The sequence below is a fragment of the Pelophylax lessonae genome (genome assembly GCF_965119305.1).
Source record: "Pelophylax lessonae genome assembly, chromosome: 2".
In the NCBI taxonomy this organism is placed as follows: Eukaryota; Metazoa; Chordata; class Amphibia; order Anura; family Ranidae; genus Pelophylax; species Pelophylax lessonae.
The window spans coordinates 514,961,137-514,985,879 of record NC_138769.1 but is presented as its reverse complement, the minus strand read 5'-3'; the positions used below and the strand labels follow the sequence as shown (position 1 = coordinate 514,985,879).

The following is a 24,743-nucleotide window of genomic DNA, read 5'->3' as shown; positions in this document are numbered from 1 at the left end:
AAACTTTGCAGGAGTTCGGATGGAGCTGAATTTCCAAAAATCTGTTCTGGTCCTGTCCACCAAACTGGATTATCTGGGGCTGACCCTGGACAAGGCCTCAGCCCAGGTGTTTTTTCCGGAGGTGAAACTTCAGAAGCTGCAGGATATGATACAGCTTCTGTTGTCCAACCGGCGTTCATCTCTCAAGACTTGCATACAAGTGCTGGGTCTCATGGTTTCCACCTTTTTGAAGCAGTTCCATACCAGATCCATACAAAAGGAGATTCTGACGAAATGGAACAAGAACCCACAGTCTCTAGACAATCTGATCCTGTTGAGCCCGGGGTACGAGGGGTTTCCTGATTTGGTGGCTCCACTCTCCGGCGCTTCGACAGGGAAAATCTCTCCCAGACCCCCCCCCCCCCCCCCCTGTACTGGACAGTGCTTACCACAGATGCCAGCCTGTCCGGGTGGGAAGGTTTTTGTTTGTGCACAGATTGTGCTCAGGGAGTTTGGACTCTGAAGGAGTCCAGCCTGCTGATCAATATCCTGGAAATTTGGGCAATCAGGCTCTGCTTGACCCAATTGACGGATCGCCTGCAGGGGGCGCCTGGTAAGGATCCAATTGAACAAGGCCACAGCCATAGTATATGTAAATCATCAAGGGGGCACCAGAAGTGCCCTAGAAGCCCGGGAAGTACCTGGCATTCTAAGGTTGGGCAGAACGGTTCGTTCCGGCCATCTCTGCTGTGCATATTACAGGGGTGGAAAATTGGCAAACTGACTACCTCAGTCAGCAGATGTTGGATCAGGGAGAATGGACTCTCTACCAGGAGATGTTTCAACTGTGTCTCCGGTGGGGGACTCTCGATGTGAACCTTTTTGCCTCTCTTCTCAACAGGAAAGTGCAGAGGTTCGTAGCAAGGTCTCAGGATCCTCTGGCTGAGGCTACAGACGTGGCGTCCTTGGGGTCAGTATCGTCTTATGTACGCATTTTCTCCGCTGACTCTTCTGCCAAGACTCCTGAGAAGAATCGAGGCAGAGGGGATTCTGGTCATCCTAGTGGCTCCGGACTGGCCTCGCAGGTCCTGGTACGCAGACCTAGTACGGTTGGTCGATATTTCCTGGAGGCTCCCTTTCAGAGAACATCTGTTAGCTCAAGGGCTGATCCTCCATCCTGCTTTAGTCACTGGCTTTGACGGCGTGGCTATTGAAAGCCAAGTGCTGAAGGATGGAGGAGTGTATGAATCGGTGATTCCTACGCTGTTAAAAGCTAGGAAATCTACTTCTAGGAAGATCTATCATCGAGTCTGGAGGGCGTACATCACTTGATGTGAGTCTCTGATCTCCCCCAGTAGGGTCTCCGTTACCTCCCATGGGACCTCAATTTAGTGCTGTCGGTTCTTTAGAAACCGCCTTTTGAAAATATTCGTGAGGTTCCTTTGCTTACTCTGTCACAGAAGGTGGCCTTTTTTGGTGGCTATCACTTCCGCACGCAGGGTGTCAGGAGTTGGCTGGGCTGTCTTGTTGTTTACCTTACCTGATGGTTCACAAGTAGCTGTGTGTGTGTTTGTGTCCGGAGGGTTTTGGGGTGGACCCCTGGGTTCCCCTGCTATCTCCAGGCACACACCAGCCCCTGCTTCCCCCCCTCCCCCCATGCTGGGGCTGTTTGGGTGCCCAGTCTGGCCACCTTCCTGGGGGCAGGAAGCTAACTGGCGATTGGGGGGGCAGGGGTTGCACCTGTTGAGGGCTCCTACCAGGGCCCCCCGTCCTGCCTGGATCTGTCCTTGAGGCCTGGTCTCCCTCCTGTGTCCCTGTAGGCCTCGTGGGGACGCCATTTTGTTGTCGCCTGTGTGTTTTTCTATACACGACGGCCATGTTTGTGTAGTCTGGCAGCCATTTTGTTGTGCTTTGCCATTGGAAATGGTGGTGGCCATGACAGTGGAGCCCTGTGGGTGGCAATTTCGGCGGTGGGAGCCCCTCCTCATCCCCTGGTGTTGACTGCTGAATCATTTTACTTCCTGATCATGGCATGTGTAGTGCAGATTCTCCTAATGGCTGCAGGTGCCTGTTTCTGAGTGGTGAGTCCTGGTGGGGTCCTCTCCCCCTCTGCTGAGGATCGCTTGGGGCTTGTGCCTTGCAAACCGGGTGGTGCTGCCAGCGGGGTGGGGGTTGTCCCTTAGCAGTGTTTTACACTTTTTCTGTAGTCCCCCCTGCTGACTCGTGGAGTCTTTGGAGCACATTTGCCCACCTGATCCCCTTTCTGAGGCTGAGGGGCCCTCCGGGTCCCATCCATCCGTGCACTGACAGCGGTCCTGGAGTCTCTTGTGTCCCAGGTGGAGGTGGCTTGCGGGTGACGGGCTAGCAAAAAGTGTCCCTGCCTTATCTGTCCCATCAGGTCACCCTGCTGGGTCTGCAACCATGCGCATGGAATCCTCTGCTAGTGAGGATGATTCCTCCACATCTGCGACCGTGCAGGGAAAGGCGCTGTTGGATGCACTGATTGTATCTGTGCGTGAGACCCTGAGGATCAAGGACGGAGGCGTAGGTGCCCTTTGGCACTCAGAAGCCATCCAGAGCGGCAAAGGAGTTTTATCTTTCCTTGCCTATTTTGACAGAATTTTTGCTAAAGAGTAGGGACGACCAAAGCATCCCGTGGGGTCCCGAAGCGCTTTCCTAGGCATTACCCCTACGAGGAGTCCCTTCTTAACCACTTGCCGACCAGCTGCCGTTGATATACGACGGCAGGTTCCCGCAAATGGCCGTACCTGTACGGCGGTTTGTGGGGGCGCGTGCCCTCTCGCCAGCGGAAGAAGCCGGTCCTGCCAAGAGAAAACGGTGGTCTGCTGTTGTAAACCCAGCAGACCATTGTTTTCTCAGGAATCCATACAGAGCTCCTGTGTGCCTCCTATTTAGGAACACGGGTCTCTGATTTCACAAGCCCATTCCCAGCACAGTTAGAAAACACCCCCTAGGCTCACATTTAACCCTTTGATCGTCCCTGCCAGTGTCATTATTACAGTAACAGTGCATATTTTTAGCACTGAATACTGTAGTAATGTCACTGGTCCCCCCCCCCCCCCCCCCCCCCAAAATGTCAGGGGTTCGATCTGTCCGCCGCAATGTCGCAGTCCCGCTAAAAATCGCTGATCGCCGCCATAGTAAAAAATTAAATAAAAATGACAAATCTTTCCCCTAGTTTGTAGACACAATAACTTTTGCGCAAACCAATCAAAATACGCTTATTGGGATTTTTTTTTTTTACCAAAAATATGTAGCGGAATACAAATTGACCTAAAATATAAAAAGTTGATTTTTTATTTATTTTTTCAGAATTGTCGCTCCGTTTTTGTTTTTCATTGTGCAAAAAATTAAAAATCAGAGGTGATAAATTCTACCAAAAGAAAGCTCTATTTGTGGGAGGGGGGGGAAAAGGACCATTTTTTTTTTTTTTTTTGGGTACAGCGTCGCACGACCGGGCAATTGTCCATTAAAATAACCGAGTGCCGAATTTCAAAAAATGGCCTGGTCATTAAGGGGGAAAATCTTCCAGTCCAGAAGTGGTTAGGAAGTGGACTGTGCCACCGGTAGTGGACCCTCCGGTTTCCAGATTAAATAAGGCAACCATGATCCCGGTTGAAGAGTCCCTGGCCTTTAAGGATCTGACTGACTGTAAGGTGGAGGCTGTGGTCGGCACTATGTACACTTTGGCTTGTTCGGCAATAAGGCCGGTATTCACCATTGCCCTAGTGTCGCAAACTCTAACCGAGTGGGTTAATCTCCTACACAGTGACCAGGAGGGGGGAACAGCTCACCCATGCCTTTACTGAGCTGGCGGACCAGCTGGTCCAGGGGCTGCAGTTTATCTGTGATGCCTCTTTGGATGCAGCTTCCCTGATGGCTTGCCTGTGTTTTGACAGTGGTCCTTTGGTGTGTCTTTTGGCTCAAGTGTTGGTCTGCAGATCAGACTTCAAAAAAGGCCTTGACTGATCTTCTTTTTCAAGGAGATCGCCTGTTTGGAGCTACCCTGGATGACATCATTAAAGGTCTCACGGGGGGGGGAAAGAGTACATTACTTTTTCTTCTGCAGGCTACTAAGGGCAAGGAACTCTGTCGTAGGGGTGGGCCCTCCTAAGCTCATAATTTTTTTTTTTTTTTTTTTTTTTTTTTTTTTTTCGTCCCTTAGGGTCGACTGACAAGGGCTTCAAAGCCTTTTAGGGCCTCTTCTGGAGGATCCAAATGCACCTGGTCTGGCAAGCCAAGATCAGGCTTCTCCAGACCTGTTGACAAGGCTCCTTCTGCATTAAGGTGTGCCCTCACCCATATCAAGGGTGGTGGGGGGGGGCATCTTTGCTGGTTTCTGGACCCGTGGACTGGACAGGCATATGGCATGGTGTTTATACAGATAGAGGCTGATTTCTCTACCTCTTCCTTTGCAGTTTCAGTTTTGTTTTTGCAGCTCCTGCTGGCAGCTCTCCTCTGGTCTGGTAACGTTTTTTTCCTTGGGTTCCTGTGGATTTTCCCTTTCTGCTCTATTATATATATTATCAGGATTTGAGAGCCCATGCTGTGACGGTGGGACTGCGGTTTTTGCGGGCTTAAACAGACATACCTGCAAAAATGTTATTATAACATGTGGAGTCCCAGGACAGAATTTCACCTGCAGACCCCCTGGGAGCGACTGCTGGACACTTTGGTTCCCAGTCTCAGCAAGAGATTGCAGGATTACCAATGGTATTTGTATTATGAAGCATGAGGGGTTAATGTATTGTCACTGCTGGTCACTCATCTATTAGTGACCGACCAGTGGCAGGTAATTAACCCCTTTGTGCTGCATTAGTGCAACCAGTATCAGTGTTAATTAACACTGGTTGCACTGATACTGGTTGCACTAATGCAGCACAAAGGGGTTAATTACCTGCCACTGGTCGGTCACTAATAGATGAGTGACCAGCAGTGACAATACATTAACCCCTCATGCTGCATAATACAAATACCATTGGTAATTAAATTAACCTCTTGACAACCCATCACAGTACATATACTGTGACAGGGTGGCAGCGACAGGTGTACGTCACTACCTGTTTTTGGTGTATGCTCCTGTTCTATCTATTTTAAAAAATTTTGGGGGAAAAAGTAATTTTCGGTTTTCGGCCAAGGGCATCCTGCATTTTCGGTTTCGGCCCAAAATTTTCATTTCGGTGCATCCCTAGTTTAGAGATTTTATTCAAACCTATTCACAGTGCCCAGAAAGGAAGGCAAGGTGCGTCCCATTCTGGATCTCAAGGCTCTTAATCGCTTTGTACGAGTACAGAGGTTTTGGATGGAATCCATCCACACAGTAGTGGCATCTCTTCATCAGGGAGAGTTTTTAGCCTCCATAGATGTCAAGGATGCATATCTACACACCCCTATTTACGCTGGACATTATCCATTTGTGGCGTTACCCTTTGGTCTCGCCTCTGCTCCCAGAGTGTTTACCAAGGTTCTAGCCCCGATATTTGCATTGTTACGCCAGCGGGGGATTGCAGTACTAGGGTATCTGGACAATCTCCTGTTGAGCAGACTCACTCAGCCTTGTTGGGGGATTTGGAGATCACTGTCGGGACTCTACAAGAGTTTGGTTGGAACATCAATTTCAAGAAATCTGCGCTGACTCCTGTCCTGAGACTGGAGTATCTGGGCTTGACTCTGGATTCAGCCTTGGCGAAAGTTTTTCTTTCCCTGGACAAGCTACGAAAGTTGGAGGGGGGCGATTCAGTTGTTGCTGGACAACAATCTGTCCTCTCTGTGAGTTTGCATGTAGGCCTTGGGTCTGAAGGTATCGACCTTCGAGTCGGTCCCTTTGCTCAGTTCCACACAAGACAGCTGCAAAGGGAGATCCTGGTCAAGTGGAACAAGGATCCAAAGTCCTTGGATTCTATGATTCGTTTGAGCCACAACAGTCTGCTCAGTTGTGGTGGATTCAGTTTCCAGCTCTGTGCCAGGGCAGTCCTGCCTTCCGTTGTTTTAGCCTGTCAGGCTGAGGCGGGGTGCTGGGGAAGTTCTGTGCCCAGGGTACCTGGACAATGGAAGAGTCAAGACTTCCGATTTTAAATGTTTTGGAGCTCAGAGCAATAAAACTATGTCTGCGTAATTGGACGACTCGTCTGCAAGGTTGTCCGGTTCAGATTCAATCCGACAACGCCACGGCTGTGGCTTACATCAATCACCAGGGGGGCACAAAGAGTGTCTTGGCAGCAAAGGAGGTGGCCGAGATTCTGGCCTGGGCGGAAAGCTTTGTTCCAGCCCTCTCTGCTGTACACATTCCAGGTGTGGAAAACTGGCAGGCGGATTACCCGAGTCGTCAGGTGTTCGATCAAGGGGAGTTGTCCCTGCACCCGGAGGTGTATAATCTCCTGTGTGTTCGGTGGGGGACTCCCAAGGTTAATCCGTTTGCTTCTCGCCTCAACAGGACGGTTCAGAGGTTCGTCAGCCAGGTCTCAAGATCCTCTGTCTGACGCCACAGACTCACTGGTGTCTCCTTGGGTTCGGTATCGGCTGATTTATGCATTTCCCCTATTAAAACTTCTGCCGTGGATTCTGCGCAGGATAGAGGTGGAATGCATTACGGTCATTCTAGTGGCTCCGGACTGGCCTCTCCGGTCTTGGTACATGGACCTAATAGGGCTGGTCACCGATACTCCTTGGAGAATTCCTCTTAGGGAAGACCTGCGGTCTCAAGGTCAAATCTTCCATCCTGCTTTAGTAGCTGGCTTTAACGGCATGGCTGTTGAAAGCCAGGTATTGAGGGATAGGGGTCTTTCGGACTGTGATTCCTACGCTTTTGAAGGCTAGGAAGTCGACTTCCATGAAGATTTATCAATGTACGTGGAAGTCGTACATCTCATGGTGTGAATCGCTGTAGGTGCATCCTCGCTTGTTTTCTATAGCTAGGATTTTGGCCTTTCTGCAAAAAGGAGTTGACCAGCGGTTGGCTTTGGGCACAATTAAAGGCCAAGTCTCGGCTTTGGCTATATATTTTCAACGCCCAATAGCTATGCATGCATTGATTCATGCTTTCATCCAGGGAGTGTGCCATATGGCTCCTCCGATCTCCGCTGGCTCCGTGGGATCTCAGTCTGGTATTATCTGTTTTTCAAAAGCCTCCTTTTTGATAAAATTCAGGATATTTCTCTGCCTTTTGTTGTCTCAGAAGGTTGCCTTCTTGGTGGCTATCACTTCTGCTCGCAGAGTGTCTGAGTTGGCGCTGTTGTCCTGCCACCCACCTTATCTGGTGGTGCACAGAAATAAAGTGGAAATTCGTCCAAATCAATCTTTTCTCCCTAAGGTGGTTTCTGATTTTCATTTGAATGAAGACCTTGTGTTGCCTTCACTCTGTCCTAAGCCCATGCATCCTAAGGAATATGCTTTGCATTCTTTGGATGTAGTTGCATGGTACGGTGTTGGAATGGTACGGTATGGTTTGGTTTTCCACTAAAGTAGTACTAAAGTTAGGTGGGTGGGATAACAACGGGGTGGGTGGTATTCTCTGACCAATCAGTGGCTAGTAGTGACTGCATGCAAAGGATTGTGGGATATGGTACCTCTTAGAACCACAATCGAGTAGGTACTGTTTTTGAGAGCCGTACCGTTCGGTTCCATGCAGTGGAAAAGCGCCACCGAACCGTTCCTACACCATACCATGCGGTACCAGCAGTGGAAAAGCACAAAAGCGAGCTGAACCGTTTGGTTCCATGCAGTGGAAAAGCGCCATAATAGGCAGTGACATGTACTCTTTATGGAGGGATCTGGGGTCTAAAATCTGGGGACTTTCAAAACGCCAAGTTTATAACCACTTTAAGCTTAGATAAGCTGTAAGGTGGACTCTTTTGGACATTTTATTATGTATATATTTGATAAGACTGTATACATTGTTTTCAGACCTTTAAAAAAAAAAAAAAAAAATAGCTATACAAAATTCTTACGGATGTGATGGAACAAAAACTAAGCTGCACAATATTCTTAAACTTTTTTTTTATATTGCTTGCTCTTGTGTTAAACTGATTTACCCATGTATTTATAGATTGCATTGTCTACCTAATATATATGTATGTGTAATTATAAATATGATTCATTTTTTCTTTTTTGTGTGATTTTACAAAGGTGGACAGTGGATATACTACACAGACATGTGGATCCAGTTTAATGGATGGAATTGGTGGAGAAGGAGCATACAAAGAGAATGATCTACAGTTTTCTGACATTCAGAATGCATCTCAGCATGTCAGACCCAAGGTATGCAATAAGCACCAAGCTCTTCATCCTTCCTAGCCGGGCCCTTGTAAGAGCACCAATGTAGTTTAAAGAAAAAGATGACAAATGGAGGGGGGAGAGCTATCAACCCATCTGCCCGCCCTCCATTCTTTTGCTTGACAATGTTTCTCTGTGCGACGATTTGACTTGCTTCCTTAAAGGCTTCATGATTCCCCATGTACTCCCTTGGTGATTGGTATAGGCCACAGCCATGGTTTTTTTTTTTTTCTGCTTCCGCCCTGATTGGGTCTCCTTGCAGAAAGGGGGTCCAGTGGCGAAGAGCCTTTTTATCTCTCTGAGCTCCAGAACTTTTTTGTTTTTGTTTGTACCATATGGGATTGGATTGCTCCTCCCCAATTGGCATCTATTATCACTTGCCAGAAGTATGACAGAAAAGACATCCTCATTGTCAAAGCTGGGTTGGAAATTTCCCAAGCTAAGGCTTTATGAATGCTTGCAGTTCCTAAACTTGAGTTTAAACGCTTTTGGCATTTTTTTGCCAAATCTCAAACTCAAGCCTAAAAGCCTATGTGTCAATGATCACACAGGCTTTTAAAAGAGTTTTAAGAGCTGCTGCAGTTAGGGAGGCTTCAACTAGTCTCTACAAGGCAGGAGAGTTTCGTTCAGGATAGGAACATGACTGCCAGAAAACGCAAACTGTGGTAAAATTGCGCTTTCCCATGGCCAGTGGTCAAAGTAATCTGTGTACATGAAGCCTAAGAAATTTCTGGCCTTGCAGGACAGGAACCTGGGTAGATTGAGAGAGGGAGCAAGCTTATTCCACTGCCCCAGAATAATGCGTTGAAGTTGTCTGTAATGAAATTGGGTGAGTTGGACAACCTAAAAGGAGGCCACCATGAGGGCCAGAAGGCTCATGGAGAGTCTCAGACGGATGTCTTTGATTTCAAGACCAAGCATGAGTTCTGAGAGAGCAGTTTGTTTTCTGGAAAAAAAATACTGCTTAGGCTGTATCTAGAATTAAGCTCAGGTTTTGCAGGTGAAGAGGAGGCTGAAAGCTCAGAGCAAATGCATTGCTTGCAGACAACTGGAAGGGAGTGGAGTCCTTCAGGAGCAGGTCATCTAGATCACCTGTGACCTGAATGTACTGTGTTTTTAAAAAGGTCTAGAAGAGGTGCAAGCACCTTTTTGTAAAGGATCGGTCGAAGGGTAATGTGACAAACCTGAAACAATTGTCTCCTACTTCAAAGCGTAAAAAATGCTGATGATAAAGCCCCGCAAAATCCAGCCAACATTCGGCCCGTGTTTAAGGCAGCCGATTCAACAGAAGTTGTCCACTTGACCGGATTCTGACAGACGAGCATGATGGAATACCAGCAGCTGACCAGAGTGTTTTGGCAGGGGGACTGTCCCCTTTTCAGAACAAAAAACAGCAGGGGAGATCACTGTACTATTGAATCGTTAGTACAGCTGCTCCAACTGAAGCCAGTTCAGGTTTTTTTTTTTTTCCATTCAACCCAGCGGCTGGTAGTGGTGTGTGCCAAGCTTTAGCCTGTGTCTTGTACTGTACAAATATAGTTACATAGTTGTGAGGTTGAAAAAAGACATCAGTCCATCCAGTTCAACCTATTATGTGTGTGTGTGTTTTCTGTTAACCATACATTGTATACCCCTGTATTTTGTGGTCTTTAAGGTGCCCATCTAATAGTTTTTTGAAACTACCAATGCTCCCTGCTGATACAACTGCTTGTGGAAGAGAATTCCACATCCCCACTGCTCTGACAGTAAAGAACCCCTTACGTATTTTTAGCTTAAACCGTTTTTCCTCAAGTTTTAGTGAGTGGCCACGTGTCTTATTGTATTCCCTTTCTCTGAAAAGTTTGTTCTTTATGCTAGGGTCGCCAGTACAGTATTTGTACATTGTTATCATATCCCCCCTCAACCGTCTCTTCTCCAGAGAGAAGTTCAGTGCTTGTAGTCTTTCCTCATAGCTGATGTCCTCCATTCCCCTAATTATTTTTGTTGCCCTTCTCTGGACTCTTTCCAGTTCCAGCACATCCTTCCTGAGGACCGGTGCCCAGAACTGGACAGCATACTCCAGATGTGGCCGGACCAGAGTCTTGTAGAGTGGGAGAATAATCTCTTTATTTCTGGAGTGAATCCTTTTTTATACATCCCAGTATTCTGTTGGTTTTGCTTGCAGCGGCTTGGCATTGCATGCCACTGCCAAGCCTGTTGTCTACCAGTACCCCCAGGTCCTTTTCCATCCTAGACTCACCCAGAGGTTTCCCCCCCAGAGAGTAGCTTGCTTTCGCATTACTGATGCCCAGGTGCATTATTTTACATTTTTCAACATTAAACCTCATCTGCCATGTAGTTGCCCACCTCATTATTTTGTTCAGATCCTCTTGTAAGGTTTCCACATCCTGCATAGAAGATATTGGCATGCTTAGTTTAGTATCGTCCGCAAATACTGAGATTGTGCCGGATATCCCCTCCTCTAGATCATTTATGAATAAGTTAAACAGGATTGGCCCCAGGACAGAACCTTGGGGGACCCCACTTTCCACACCCGCCCAATCCGAGTACTCCCCATTTATTACCACCCTCTGAACTCTCCCCTGGAGCCAGTTCTCTATCCAGGTACTCCCCTTATGGTCCATACCTACCTTCCTTAGTTTGAACAGTAAGCGTTTGTGGGGAACGGTGTCAAAGGCCTTTGCACTTTAAAATTTTCTAGATATACAAAGATCAACATAAAGACACCAAAAAGCCATACAGAGATCAGTGTTTTGACTTGCATAGCTAAGTAAAATAACATGGGAAATATGAAACCATAAGGTAGAGAGAATAAGGGTGTAAACCCCTTTTCTGGGTAAAGAGAGACTGTAGTAGTTCTCGGCATGGAAATTAAAAGCATGGTCTCTAACAGGGACAGGGGGGGGGGGGGGGTAATAAGAACGGGGGGGGGGGGGTTAGGAGGGCGGTCAGAACTCAATGACCTCTCTTTTGGGGTGATGACAGCCGTAGACGGTCCTTATAAGGGAACGTTTTACAAATATCTCGGAGTTCCGGGTCCATCGAAGATGAAAGTAAGTAGGTCTTCCATTTGTTGTAGAAGCGACGTTGAGAAGAAAGGGAGTTAAAGTCTGTGTTGATGCTGTCCTTGCGTAAGAGACTGTTTAGCTCTCTTTGTAACTGAGTAATAGAAGGGCATGTTGTAGAAATCCATTGGGTCAAGATGATCCTCCTAGCCACCAATAGAACAGTAAGGATCCATATTCGAGGTGGGAAAGAAGCTGAACTCGACCAAAGTTGCAAGCGTTTGTCCCAATGGCTGAAAATCAGAAGCATGGGGTCCTTGGGTAGGTGAAGTAGGGTGATGCTGTAAATAAAGGTCAGTACTTGGTCCCAAAAATATGAGATAAAGGAACATGTCCAGAATTTGTGAGTTAAGGATGGTCTCTCGGTTTTGCATAAGGGGCACCTGCTGGAGGAAGGCTTGGACGTTTCTGACAAAAACAGAATATGGGCGCGGTGTAGAATTTTGAGTTGCCTTCCAAACTTCATTGGGTAAGGTGTAGAGTGGATCCTGTAGCCTTGAAAAATATCAGAGAGAACATTCCCTCCCCCAGAAAGTCTCTTTTAACCAATTAGATGCAGTAGAATCGGCTAAAGCAGAAGTACAAGAATTCAAAAACATTTTATAAATATGTGAGATGTTGAAGTTGCCAGATTCTAGAAAGGAGTCGTTAAAAGAACTTTTGAACCTACCTCTCTGCTCCTGACTGTGGAGGAGCGTATGAAGTGGTAGCATTGGGACAGATAAGGTATGTGTAGCAGGGAGATTATATTTTGCAAGATTAACCTGGTATGAGTGAGGAGTTCCTGTGATCGGGTCGCATAAATCCACGAAGGTCTGTAGGCCTCTGAGTTCCCAAAGTCTGAATGTTGTCTGGTCCATGTCCGGAGAAAAGTCAGGGTTCCCCGAATAGGTAGATGCTTGGAGATGAATAAAGTAAGTCGCAGGCACTTGCGTACCTCTCTCCAGGCTATATTAGTGTCTCTCAGTAATAAGTTGTGGCGGAGCTCTGGACGCATGGTCACCCATTTAACATGAAGTAGTGCAGATAGGGAGAATGGGCTGAACAGCTGAGACTCCAGGGCATAGTTGGAATAACGGGAGGTCTGAGATATCCATTCCAATGCTATCTGGAGGAGACAAGACAAATTATACTTTAAACATATTGGACTAGGTGGGACTTTAGATGAGACCCAAGCTGGTGTTGCCCGGCGTCTCCATTCCTATAACGAGAAACAAAATGAGGTTGAAGGATTGTAAGAGGTGCATGAAAGTCAGCCAGCCCCCAGTCTGATGTACTCACCCTCCAGTCTGTCACCAACCAAATAAAACCTGTCTCTTGGTACAAAGAACAGGGGTTTAGTTGACACACATTTGCAAACGCATGTGAAAGCTGCAGAGCCACTTCACGGCAACCTGTTTAAATCTGCAGTCCTACACTCTTAATTTAGTGTCCTCACACTGGAGGCACATGGCCGCTAATGGGTGGATGGGGAACAGGACAAATTATAGTTATATCCATAAAGTTGATGCCACCTGCGCTCCTGGGTAGACTTAGCTTCTTGAGGGCAATACGGGGTTGTTTGCCCCTCCAAAGGAATTTGTTGAAAGCCCGGTTAAGAGACTGGACGTCTTTGTGCTTGAGTAATAGAGCCAGGGTTTGAAGAGGATAAAGCAGACGTGCAATACTCACCATTTTTAACTGATGGCATCTAACCAAAAGTGAGAGGGGCAGATCCAGCCAATTCCCCAGTTCTTGCATGGTTTTGGCAAATAAGGGGGGATAGTTAATAAATGGAGGAAGGAGTCTTCCCTATTTTGATGCCCAAATATGTGATATGAGTTTTGGCAACAATAAAAGGAGAGGTGGACACCCATGGCCGGTTAGTAGAAACAACTGGGGGGGAGTATCTCGCTCATAGAATTGTTTTTTTTCATGCTTGAGCATTTTCTAAAGTTATCAGATATAGACTATCACTGGTATGTCTGCTGCTGGGTTAGATGTTAGATGTAAAGTGTAAAACGTCATCCGCGAACAGGGACAGGCGCAATTCCTGGGAGCCAATGTGGATTCCATGTAAGGTAGCTTTGGTCAGAAAGAATCTCAAAAGGTTCTATCGGCAAATTTAAAAAGAAGCGGTGAAAGCCTTGCCGCGTACCTTTATAAAAAGGTGGAATTCATCAGTGAGGGATCCCGCCACACGCAACCTGGCCACAGGAGAAGCGTACATGGACTGCACAAAATGAACAAAAGAGCCTGCAAATCCCATAGCGTTCAAGACCATGTGGAACCAGTCGAAATTTACATTATCAAAGGCTTTCTCCGCTTCCAGGGTCATGATGCCGCGTTCCCCCCCCCCCCCCCCCCCCCAGGGTGAAGGCGAGACTGGTCCAGGGATAGGAGGACCTTGCTGCGGATATTAGCAGAGGCCGACCGCCCTTTAGTGAAACCTGACTGAGCCGGGTGAATGAGATGAGGCATAATGAGGGCAAGATGTGAGGCTATTTTGGACAGAATCTTTACATATATATTGAGGAGGGATATAGGTCGATATGAGCCTGGATCTAAAGGGTCCTTGCCTTTTTTTAGCGAAGACTTTAATAAATGCTTGGGGACCTGTTGGGAGATAGCAGCCCCCCCGACCATATGGAAGAGTAAACGGACACCAGTGTGGGGATGATGTGCGGGGAGAGTATTTTATAGAATTCCCCAGATAAACCATCGGGCCCCGGGGCTTTGTTCGGGGTGAGTTGTTTTATTGTATTGGAAACCTCCTCAGATGTAATGGGGGCTTCAAGATGGGCTTGAGAGATTGTGGGGAGGGTGACATTGCGAAGAAAGGAGTCAGCGACTGATTTATGAGTCGGTGGCATATACAGAAGAAAAATCGTGCACGATACGCCGAATACCCGGAGGAGAGGTGTCTACTTTACTGAAGCGATCGCGCAAGGAGCGTCCCTGCGTGTCAGTTTCGGAGGAGACAACATCAAAAGGAAGATGTTTGTGTAGCAAAAGTACACCCGCTATGCGACCAATAGCTGCTGATCCAAGCACCATCCCAGCCCAAAGCGTACGCATACACTGCATATCGGCAGAGGGCAGGTGCGATTCCTGGATGAATGCTATTTCAGCCTTGAGACGTCTTGGATGTCGTAACACCTTCATCCTCTTGGCCGGTGACTGGAGGCTCTTAACGTTCCATGTGACTATGTTCATGGTGGGTCAAACTTTGGTAGGGGATTAAAAAACAAGTAAAAAGAGCTCACCGCAAGGAGAAAGAACGTCTAACGAGCCGACAGCAGACACATACTTGGGGCTGGAGTACAAGTAAACAATGGTTTTGGTGTGGAATAACGAAAGGTTAGGTTAGTTGAGCATGAAGAATTGCAGGACCTGGAGAATAGGATAAACCAAATACACAAAACAGTAAACGCAAAACCATAAAAGTAGGCACTTATCTTTTTTTCCCGTACTTGATCACTGTGGAACGCCGCCTCCCAAGCGTGGGCTCGGGCATAGACTAATACGTAATCCCTGCCCATAAGAGGAATAGGCTAATGGGGCACCTGGTCTCACCGGAGAAACGGATGAACGGCCAACCACAGAAGTATCCAAGCAAGGAACGGAGAAGGAGAGAAGGCAAAATCTCAATGTTACTATAATGTAGCAAAAATTGCACAGCATCAAGGAAACAATAAGGCCTAGTCACCAAAGTGGAGTAATGAAGAAGTACATCTTAATGCAATAAAACATGAATGGCCATGGAGTATGAAATTCCTCGGAATAGTATAAACGTGAATGGCAGTTCAGCGACCATCTACAGTGCCTTGCGAAAGTATTCGGCCCCCTTGAACTTTGCGACCTTTTGCCACATTTCAGGCTTCAAACCTAAAGATATAAAACTGTAATTTTTTGTGAAGAATCAACAAGTGGGACACAATCATGAAGTGGAACAAAATTTATTGGATATTTCAAACTTTGTTAAATAAAAAACGGAAAAATTGGGCGTGCAAAATTATTCAGCCCCTTTTTACTTTCAGTGCAGCAAACTCTCCAGAAGTTCAGTGAGGATCTCTGAATGATCCAATGTTGACCTAAATGACTAATTATGATAAATAGAATCCACCTGTGTGTAATCAAGTCTCCGTATAAATGCACCTGCACTGTGATAGTCTCAGAGGTCAGTTTAAAGCGCAGAGAGCATCATGAAGAACAAGGAACATACCAGGCAGGTCTGAGTTACTGTTGTGGGAAAGTTTAAAGCCGGATTTGGATACAAAAAGATTTCCCAAGCTTTAAACATCCCAAGGAGCACTGTGCAAGCGATATTGAAATGGAAGGAGTATCAGACCACTGCAAATCTACGAAGACCTGGCCGTCCCTCTAAACTTTCAGCTCGTACAAGGAGAAGACTGATCAGAGATGCAGCCAAGAGACCCATGATCACTCTGGATTAACTGCAGAGATCTACAGCTGAGGTGGGAGACTGTCCATAGGACAACAATCAGTCATATACTGCACAAATCTGGCCTTTATGGAAGAGTGGCAAGAAGAAAGCCATTTCTTAAAGATATCCATAAAAAGTGTTGTTTAAAGTTTGCCACAAGCCACCTGTGAGACACACCAAACATGTGGAAGAAGGTGCTCTGGTCAGATGAAACCAAAATCAAACTTTTTGGCAACAATGCAAAACGTTATGTTTGGCGTAAAAGCAACACAGCTCATCACCCTGAACACACCATCCCCACTGTCAAACATGGTGGTGGCAGCATCATGGTTTGGGCCTGCTTTTCTTCAGCAGGGACAGGGAAGATGGATGGAGCCAAATACAGGGCCATTCTAGAAGAAAACCTGATGGAGTCTGCAAAAGACCTGAGACTGGGACGGAGATTTGTCTTCCAATAAGACAATGATCCAAAACCTAAAGCAAAATCTACAATGGAATGGTTCACAAATAAACATATGCAGGTGTTAGAATGGCCAAGTCAAAGTCCAGACCTGAATCCAATCGAGAATCTGTGGAAAGAACTGAAAACTGCTGTTCACAAACTCTCTCCATCCAACCACACTGAGCTCAAGCTGTTTTGCAAGGAGGAATGGGCAAAAAATTAATTCTCTCGATGTGCAAAACTGATAGACATACCCCAAGCGACTTACAGCTGTAATCGCAGCAAAAGGTGGCGCTACAAAGTATTAACTTAAGGGGGCTGAATAATTTTGCACGCCCAATTTGTCAGTTTTTTATTTGTTAAAGTTTGAAATATCCAATAAATTTCGTTCCACTTCATGATTGTGTCCCACTTGTTGATTCTTCACAAAAAATTAGTTTTATATCTTTGTTTGAAGCCTGAAATGTGGCAAAAGGTCGCAAAGTTCAAGGGGGCCGAATACTTTCGCAAGGCACTGTATGAGGCCAGAGCTCACCACTGAAGAATATTTTTGGGCGTTTGGGAGATTCTTTACGTGGGCTTCTTTGCACCAGTGGTCGTGTGACCAAGGAAGAATTGGAAGAGGCAGAGTGCCCCTGATCACCTGAGTGAAGAGTTCGTAGAAAAGCTTCCGCTGGATCTTGGAAAGATAGCTGAGTCATTAGGTGCACAGAGTCGCCGGATAAGCCAGGGTGAACTTAATGTGTTCTTGAATTTAAGTTTTGAGCAGACAGTCTAGAATGTTTTAAGTTTCTTGGCAACCTTTCCGGAGTAATCGGCAAAAATTAATATCTTGATTCCATCGATTTGGAAGTTTTGAGTTTTGTGAAATTTTTGCAAAATAGCAGATTTGTCAGCATAGTTTAGGTATTTAGCAATTTATTGGGCATGGGGTTTTGCGATCCTCAGAATATATACCCATGCGGTGTGCCCACTCTTCCACACAGATTCCCTGCAAACCCAAAGCTTCTGAGATTCTTTTGGCGCACAGTTCGGGAATGGCTGAGGGGGCAACGGATTCAGGGACACCAATAAATCTAAAATTGCTCCGCCGTGCTCTGTTCTCCAAATCTTCCAGCTTCTGCAAGACCATATAATTTAAGTTTTTATCCTGGGTCTGTTCTGTGGTGTGGGACTGATATAGCTCATCTACGCTGGACATGCGACTTTCCAAGTCGCTAAGCCGGTGAGTGTGGTCCTCCAAGTTGCTTTTTAAAACTTGCCATACCTGCTGCTACTGCCCTCTCCACGGATGAAGCAATGGTTGGTGACAATAGGGTGACCACAGCCTGGGCGATCCTGTCCGTGGAGGGGTCTCCTGTAGGGGGTGCAGTGGTGGCCGTGGCCTGAGAGGTGTCCATAAGCGCCGCATCTGCCGCTCCAGCGGTATAAGCCGAGACCGCGGCCTCCATTTATGGGGAGCAGTGTTAATTTTGTCGACTAAAACCGACTAAAACGTTTTCGTCGACTAAATTAACACAATTTTAGTCGACTAAAATACGACTAAAACTAAAATGGCATTTTAGTCATAAGACTAAAACTAAATAAAAAATTGACCCCATCAAAATTAACACTCCTCTGCTGGCCATTTCTATATCGGCAACACAATTCCATCCAGAGCATGTAATAATAGCACATTTAAGTTTAAAAATGGATTGCACCACCGCATACGCATAAGTAAGGAGCATCTACTAAGCTGCTGAAAACTAAACAATTAAGAAAAAGGCTTTTCTTATATTTTTCCCTAATATTTAATGTTGGTACTATATTCAGGTAATATGTGCAATGACATTACAGCCAATGGAGTTTACAGCAGTGTTAATTTCGTCAACGAAAATGTTTTCGTCAGGGCTTTCGTCACCGGCATTTTTCAACTGACGAAAACGAGACGCAAAGTATAGCACATTTTTGTCAAATGACGACAACTATGATGAAAATCAAATCAGTTTTCGTTAACGAATGAAAACTAAACGAGAATGTGAGGCAGGGGCGTTTACCCAACTTCCGGTTTTCATGGAGCTCCGCCTGTGTGGCGTCTGGCGTGGCGTGCCCCGTGACGTCCGATGTGAGGAGTGGACTACTACAAGAGTCGGCTCGAGACCAGTCACCTGACCTCCCCAGAGCACTGCAGCTGCAGCACTACAGCCAGACGCGCCAGGCCCGACTCATCACACGGCACTGGCACCCAGCCACCACCACATCCAGAGCAGAGCACCCACTGTGAGTTAACAGCCAGGCCAGCTATTACTGCCTCCCTGAGTACCCTCTGACCACTCACCAGTCACCACTGGCATCCGATTCCACCATCCCTCCAGGACTGTGTGCGTGCATATAGGCCGCTGAGACCCGCCTGGCCCATCCTGTTCAACAGCTTCAGTTCAGAGTCAGACCAGAGACCACCCTTAAACCTGAGACCCCCATCCAGCACTCTGAGCAGCACTGTGTGCACTCACTGCACTGACTGCAGGCAGCAGCATTACAGGCCTCCTCTCTGACCTGACCATGACCATTTAGATGACTAAAATTAGTTCTAGTTGACTAAAATGTAGGATGTTATAGTCGACTAAAATGTAAGATATTTTAGTCCACTAAAATGTACTGGAGTTTTAGTCGACTAAATACGACTAAAACTAAAACACTTGCAGAAGACTAAAATGGGACTAAAACTAAATTGAAATTTGCTGCCAAAATTAACACTGATGGGGAGCCTGACTGGGAGCGGAGTCCTGATTTTCTCCAGGAACCGCTCCATTGGCAGAGGCAGGGGTGACAAGGATCGGGTCCCAGAGAGAGCGGTAACCAATGGCAGAGGCGGTGGGTGTTCGATGTAGGGCAGGCAGGTTTTATTGGCTGAAGGGACCGCTGGGAAAGCCGCTAGCACATACGGTGCCGGAACCGGAAGTCTATTATTTTTTTCATATCAACCTAATAAAAATCATTCCCCTACCCCAAAGTATTTTTTTTTTTTTTTTTTATTGCACCTCAACAGCTATGGGCATCTCTGGTGCCTACTTTATAGTCGTGAAATCTTCTCCACTGCAGACCATGTCTGCAAAGTAATTCCTCAAAGACTTCGATGGGGCCATGCTCATACATTAGAAACACTAGAGGTAAAGCCCTAGCTTAATACAGTTTTGTGATCTCGCTTTAGTGGACTGCAGGAAGCACATGACTTAAGTGTTTCAGTTTGCACTCAAATGTACATTTTACAATTCTCTGTCCACCAGTAAAAAGTAATGATAGCGTATTTGGTTATGAAGATTGCATGTGAAGTACATGTGCTTGCTCTGCAGTTACTGTACTAAGTAGAAAATGTTCCTGCTTAAATTGGCTTTTAATCGTGGTAGGTTTTTCTGTTAACCTTAAAGTGTTGTAAATGCTCTCAATCCAGCAATGTGGAAGAGACCCGAGGCTCTCCCGGGTCTCTCCCTCCTGATTAGCTGAGATGCAGGAGCCATTGGCTCCCCCAGCTGTCGATCACAACCAGTGAGGCGAGAGCAGGGCTGAGCCGTGCTTTGTCTTATGGCGGCAGAGAGTTGGCTCGGGAGTGAGCAAGCATGAGTGCCCACACAGCAAGCGGGAACCCAGGAAGAGGAAGATTGGGGCTGCTCTGTGCAAAACCACTGAACAGAGCAGGTATTACATGTTGTTGTTTTTTTTGTTTGTTTGTTGTTTTTTTTTTTTTTTTTTTTATGTCCTTTCCAAACCCTTTTTATTGCATTCTCTGCATTAAGGTACAAACCTTCAGTGGGCTTTTCCAGCCCTTCCCCTCAAACTTACCTGAGCCCTATTGCCATCAAGCACTGTGCCCAAGAGCAGTGGCACGCTGGAAACAGAGGAAAGCCGCTCAGGTGTAGACTCTAAGCCTGGTGCAGGTCAGATCCGTCATCCGAAACAGTAGACATCCAAAGGTGAGACCGCACTCAAGGCAATTTGTTGAAATCAATGAATTTTCTTTATTCCTCATAGATGAAAACATACAAACAGTGCACAACAGACGTGTCAGGTTTACGCATTTCACGATACAACCGATTGCTTACTCATAACCACACGAGTGGTTATGAGTAAGCGATCGGTTGTATCGTGAAACGTGTCAACCTGACACGTCTGTTCATTGTCTGTATGTTTGCATCTATGAGGAATAAAGAAATTCATTGATTTCAACAAATTGCCTTGAGTGCATTCTCACCTTTGGATTTCTACTGTTCCAGCAGTGGCACGCTCTCTGTCCTCGCTGCTCTGCCAAACCATTGCACAGAGTAGGGAAGTGTGACATTTTAGAATTAGAAAATATATATATATATATATATATATATATATATATATATATATATATATATATATATATATATATATATATATATATATATATATATATAAATTCCTTTTTAGAATCCCTTTAATCTGTATCCTGAATTCTATCATTTTTATACTCCTACATGACCTGTATTCTTTAACTTGTGTGCATAGTGGAAAGTGATCGCGTGGGCTTTGTAAAATTTCATGCAATTTTTTTTTTTTTTTTTTTCTCTAAACAAGGATTTTTCCGCTTTGGAAGTTCGAGGGTATAAGCTGTTAGAAGTCGAGTCCCCAGAACTGGAGTATCCCCCTCAAAAAACGAGTAATAAATTACATCCAGCTCTTCACTCTGGACCATGGAAACTCAGCAGTGATCGTCAGTTTACCAGATTTAATAAAAATGGTAGGTGTGATATCCAGTTTGTTTTTTTTTTTTTTTATTGATGCTAGTTGTCCCTTTTAACTTCACATTTGCAGAATGTACAGTTTCACCCAGATTTAATCTTTTGTCCCTCTGCTCCAGGACGCACTGACTTATGCCCAGTGGCGTATTTAGGTTTTGTGCTGCCCTAGGCCTGACTACACTTGTGCACCCCCTAATTTAAATATGAACCATCCCTTCCTGTAAAGGCCACACCCCTTCCTGTTTATGACTCGCCCTGTCCTCTGTAAACCACAGACCACAGTCTATCAGTGCAGCCTCATCAGTTCCCATCAGTGCAGTTTATCAGTACCCACCATTGCCGCCTCATCAGTGACCATCAGAGCAGCATATTAGTGCCCATCAGTACAGCCTATTAGCGCCCATCATTGCAGCATATGAGTTCCTATCAGTGCCTGGGGACATAGGAGAGTAGGCGGAGCATTTGGCTGCAGTGCCACACTTATTAGCAGTGGCGGCCGTCGGGCCAGTTGTATTAAGTGGGGTCAGCAGCCTGCGGTCTGTCCGAATGTCCTGACCGGCAGCTATTATCATACTGGTAGGTAGCAGTGTGACCGTTTTATGGGGGTACAAGACTGATTTGCCTCCTGGACCCTGCCCTCCCTCTGGCCCAATTCACCACATAAGACTGGCACTATACAAAAAGTGTAGCGCAAGCCGGCAGGGTCCCTTTTCAGGCCGGAAGGAGGCTGGGTTTTTTTTTCGTGCAGGGTGCAGCTTTTTGCTGCCCCCCCCCCCCCCCCCCCTGCAAAGTGCCGCCCTAGGCCTGGGCCTTGTTGGCCTAGGCCAAGATACAGCACTGCTTATGCCTCCAAACTCCTCTGAAAGTTCATGTGCACATGGACACATAGGCTAACATGAAGGAGAATTCAGAGCCAGTTAAAAAAAAAAAAGCCAGACGCCCCTAAAAACAGCTGCAAAAACATCCTGTGTGCTTTAGCCCTTAGTTTAGGATTTGTTTTGTTTTTTTTTTTTTTTGTTCTTGTGGTAACTTATTTTATTTATTTTTTTGTTTAGCGCGGCTCCAGAACTCCCAACACAGCATGGATGGAAGGCCTGTGTCAAGTTTTCTGCAATAATTTTCCAATAAGGAAAAAAAAATCTTCTGAGTTCTGTGAATACTGATAAAACTTGATCTTAACCTATGAATGTGAAAAGGTGCTCTGTGCCACTGACCCCAATGTGTATTTATTCCGAACGGTTCTAAACCAAAGGCTTTTTTTCCCCATTAAGTTGGACAATACAAAACTTCATATGCGTTTTGTACAATGTTTAAAAGCTGGCTCCCTTTGTAGATCTATTCAGCTACCATGTATATTTTTCAATTGTACTGTTCATGTATAAATTTTGGGCAGATCTGTATAGATCTGATTACCACTCTTTTTAGTGCTGCTAAGCAGAAGTTATTTCCTTCAATGTTCTAGCGCTCCAAGGACAGCTGATGAGCAATATAACCTGTCTACCAGTGCTAAGTAAGCACATCTCTGAATGATTGATGTTTACGGGCTGGTAAAAAGGGGACTGTAAACAATAGAAGTCCATTATTTCTTTATGTAGTTAATAACACAGCCTTTAGTCACTGCGGTGAAATGCATTTGAAGGTTAAGCATCAACAAAGGCACCATTAATTTATATACATTATGGGATTCTGATGTTTGAGATTCTCTAGAAATTAGCCTTGAAAGGGCTCGGCTTTCTATAGCCAACAGCATTGTTTGAAATTTATATCATCCTATTCACCAATTTGGAATTTTGTGTTTTTTCAAATTGTTTTGACCTATAGTTAGAATTATGACAAGAATTTTAATCTATAAAGACTTGCACATTTTCGGCATCCAGAGATTACCATTTGTATTGATTTGATTTATACCAGTGCCTTTTCAGAAGTGCTCTGCATGTCCAGCACCCAGGAGGTACCTATACTTGGGGATGGATGGAGGCTGCAAATGTTACCCTCCTTCTGAAAATGTTGACTTGGGAAAGCCATGTTGCAGATCATGAGTTCTGACTTCACTGATTGCATGCTTATCCCAGCTTGTTGATATAAACTACTGATATGCATAACTATTCTAGATCCTAAAGCCGACAAATCTGAGTGCCAACCAGGTAAATTCCCACCTCCTGTTTCTAGCCATGCAGATGCACTTTAAGGTTAGGTTCTAGTTGAAACATTTGGATAATGAGAACATGTGAACCTCTGTCAGCTTTTATTGCTGTTTGTTTCTCTATTGGCAGATTTTCCCTTTGCTATTCTGGTGACTCCCCACTTTTTTCACCAGGACAGAAATAATTTCCCCAATAGCGAAACCTAAACACATTAATATATGCTTGAAGTAGATTCTCACTCTTCCACAACCTAGCCAAGCCAGAACCCTGCAGCCCTCATGGTTGATCTTTCATACTCTCTCAGAAGTGTCACTGATCATTTCATTTACTGTTGCTCTGGATAATGCATTTATAACCCCACTCCTGGTTGTGGTAATCTGGCAGCCCATAAAGCATTCTTACACAGCATTTTAATTTTGGGCTTTCTCTTTTTACATAAAATGTCCAACTGTTGAATGTCTATGACAGTAATATTAATGAGAAAGCTACTTTATTTTATAGATGTTGCAAAATGTAGATAACCTAACCTTCGAATGCTGCCCTAAGTGTTCTCTATGGCCTATGCTTCATTATAGTGATGGAGTCACTGCTTCAGACTCCCGAAAATACAGGACTAAGGGGTCCCTGCTTTTCATTGGTGATCTAGAGCGCCCATTTAGTTTAGACAGTGGTACTCAAACAGCAACTGGCTCTTTGGGTGGGCTTAATTTGGACATCGTGGTTTTAGAATGACCATACAATCTACGTTAGATTTACCACCTGGTTAGAAAGATTGTTCAAGCACTACATACTTTAGTATATCTAAAGGAGTTAGAGTTGTATTCAAATGTGTGAATGTGGCCATCTTTACCTCCTGATATTTGTAAGAATGACATCTGTTCCACGATACTCTGGTACTGTTTTTATAGAGAAAGTGAAAAGACCTAATTTCCGATGCTGTCCAGTGGCACACTGCTGATATCTACTTCGGTTTCTTTTGTTGATGCAGTTTTATACTTTATATGATGTATTGTGCTCTTTTGGCTGTGAAATTACAAACTGAGTGTAAAAGGTCCACTGAAGGACATCACTTTATCAAGCGAACTTGAATAACTGTTAGTAAGGTTTTTTTTTTTTATCATTTGGCCTCAAAAGATACTTTCATTTGTACATTATTATGTTGCATTGATGGTGAGTGTAAAATGTGCAGCATCTCCTAAACCTTTTGTGCCTTCATAGATATGTAAAAAAAACCTTTATCAGGTTATAACATTGGGTTCCAGAGCTTTGCTGCTTCTTTTATAGGTGGAGCTTTATATATTTATATACAAAAGTAACTAATAATGGAATTCAAGTTGGATTTACTATGATTTTGTTTTAGGGATCACTGTAAAAAGTATGACCCATTATCTATAATAAATGTTGTTTTTATTTTGACACTCTGCATTTACATTTTCAGTTGTACATTTTTGCTGGTTAGATTGCGGATAAAGTTTCTGTATACAGGCAGTCCCCTAGTTACAAACATCCAACTTGCATGGCTCATACATACAAATGGAGGGGGACAACGGGAAGTGAGAGGAAATCTAACCCTAGGTAGGAAGGGAAATTCACCCCTGTAAGAGTTATGAGAAAAAGGTTTCTCCACTGAAGCTTTATCACCAATCCTTGTTT

The 24,743-nt window shown here is 45.2% G+C and overlaps 1 protein-coding gene across 1 annotated transcript in view; it reads left to right on the top strand.

The window, feature by feature from the left end:
• BORA (BORA aurora kinase A activator) overlaps positions 1 to 22,201 on the top strand; it is a 68,659-nt gene extending 46,458 nt beyond the window's left edge. The window contains exons 10-12 of the mRNA XM_082248345.1: positions 8,125 to 8,256; positions 20,783 to 20,945; positions 22,002 to 22,201. Coding sequence (XP_082104471.1) covers positions 8,125 to 8,256; positions 20,783 to 20,945; positions 22,002 to 22,063 — 357 coding nt within the window. The 3' untranslated portion in view covers positions 22,064 to 22,201. The remainder of the gene's footprint in view (positions 1 to 8,124; positions 8,257 to 20,782; positions 20,946 to 22,001) is intronic.
• Positions 22,202 to 24,743: the final 2,542 nt, after the last annotated feature.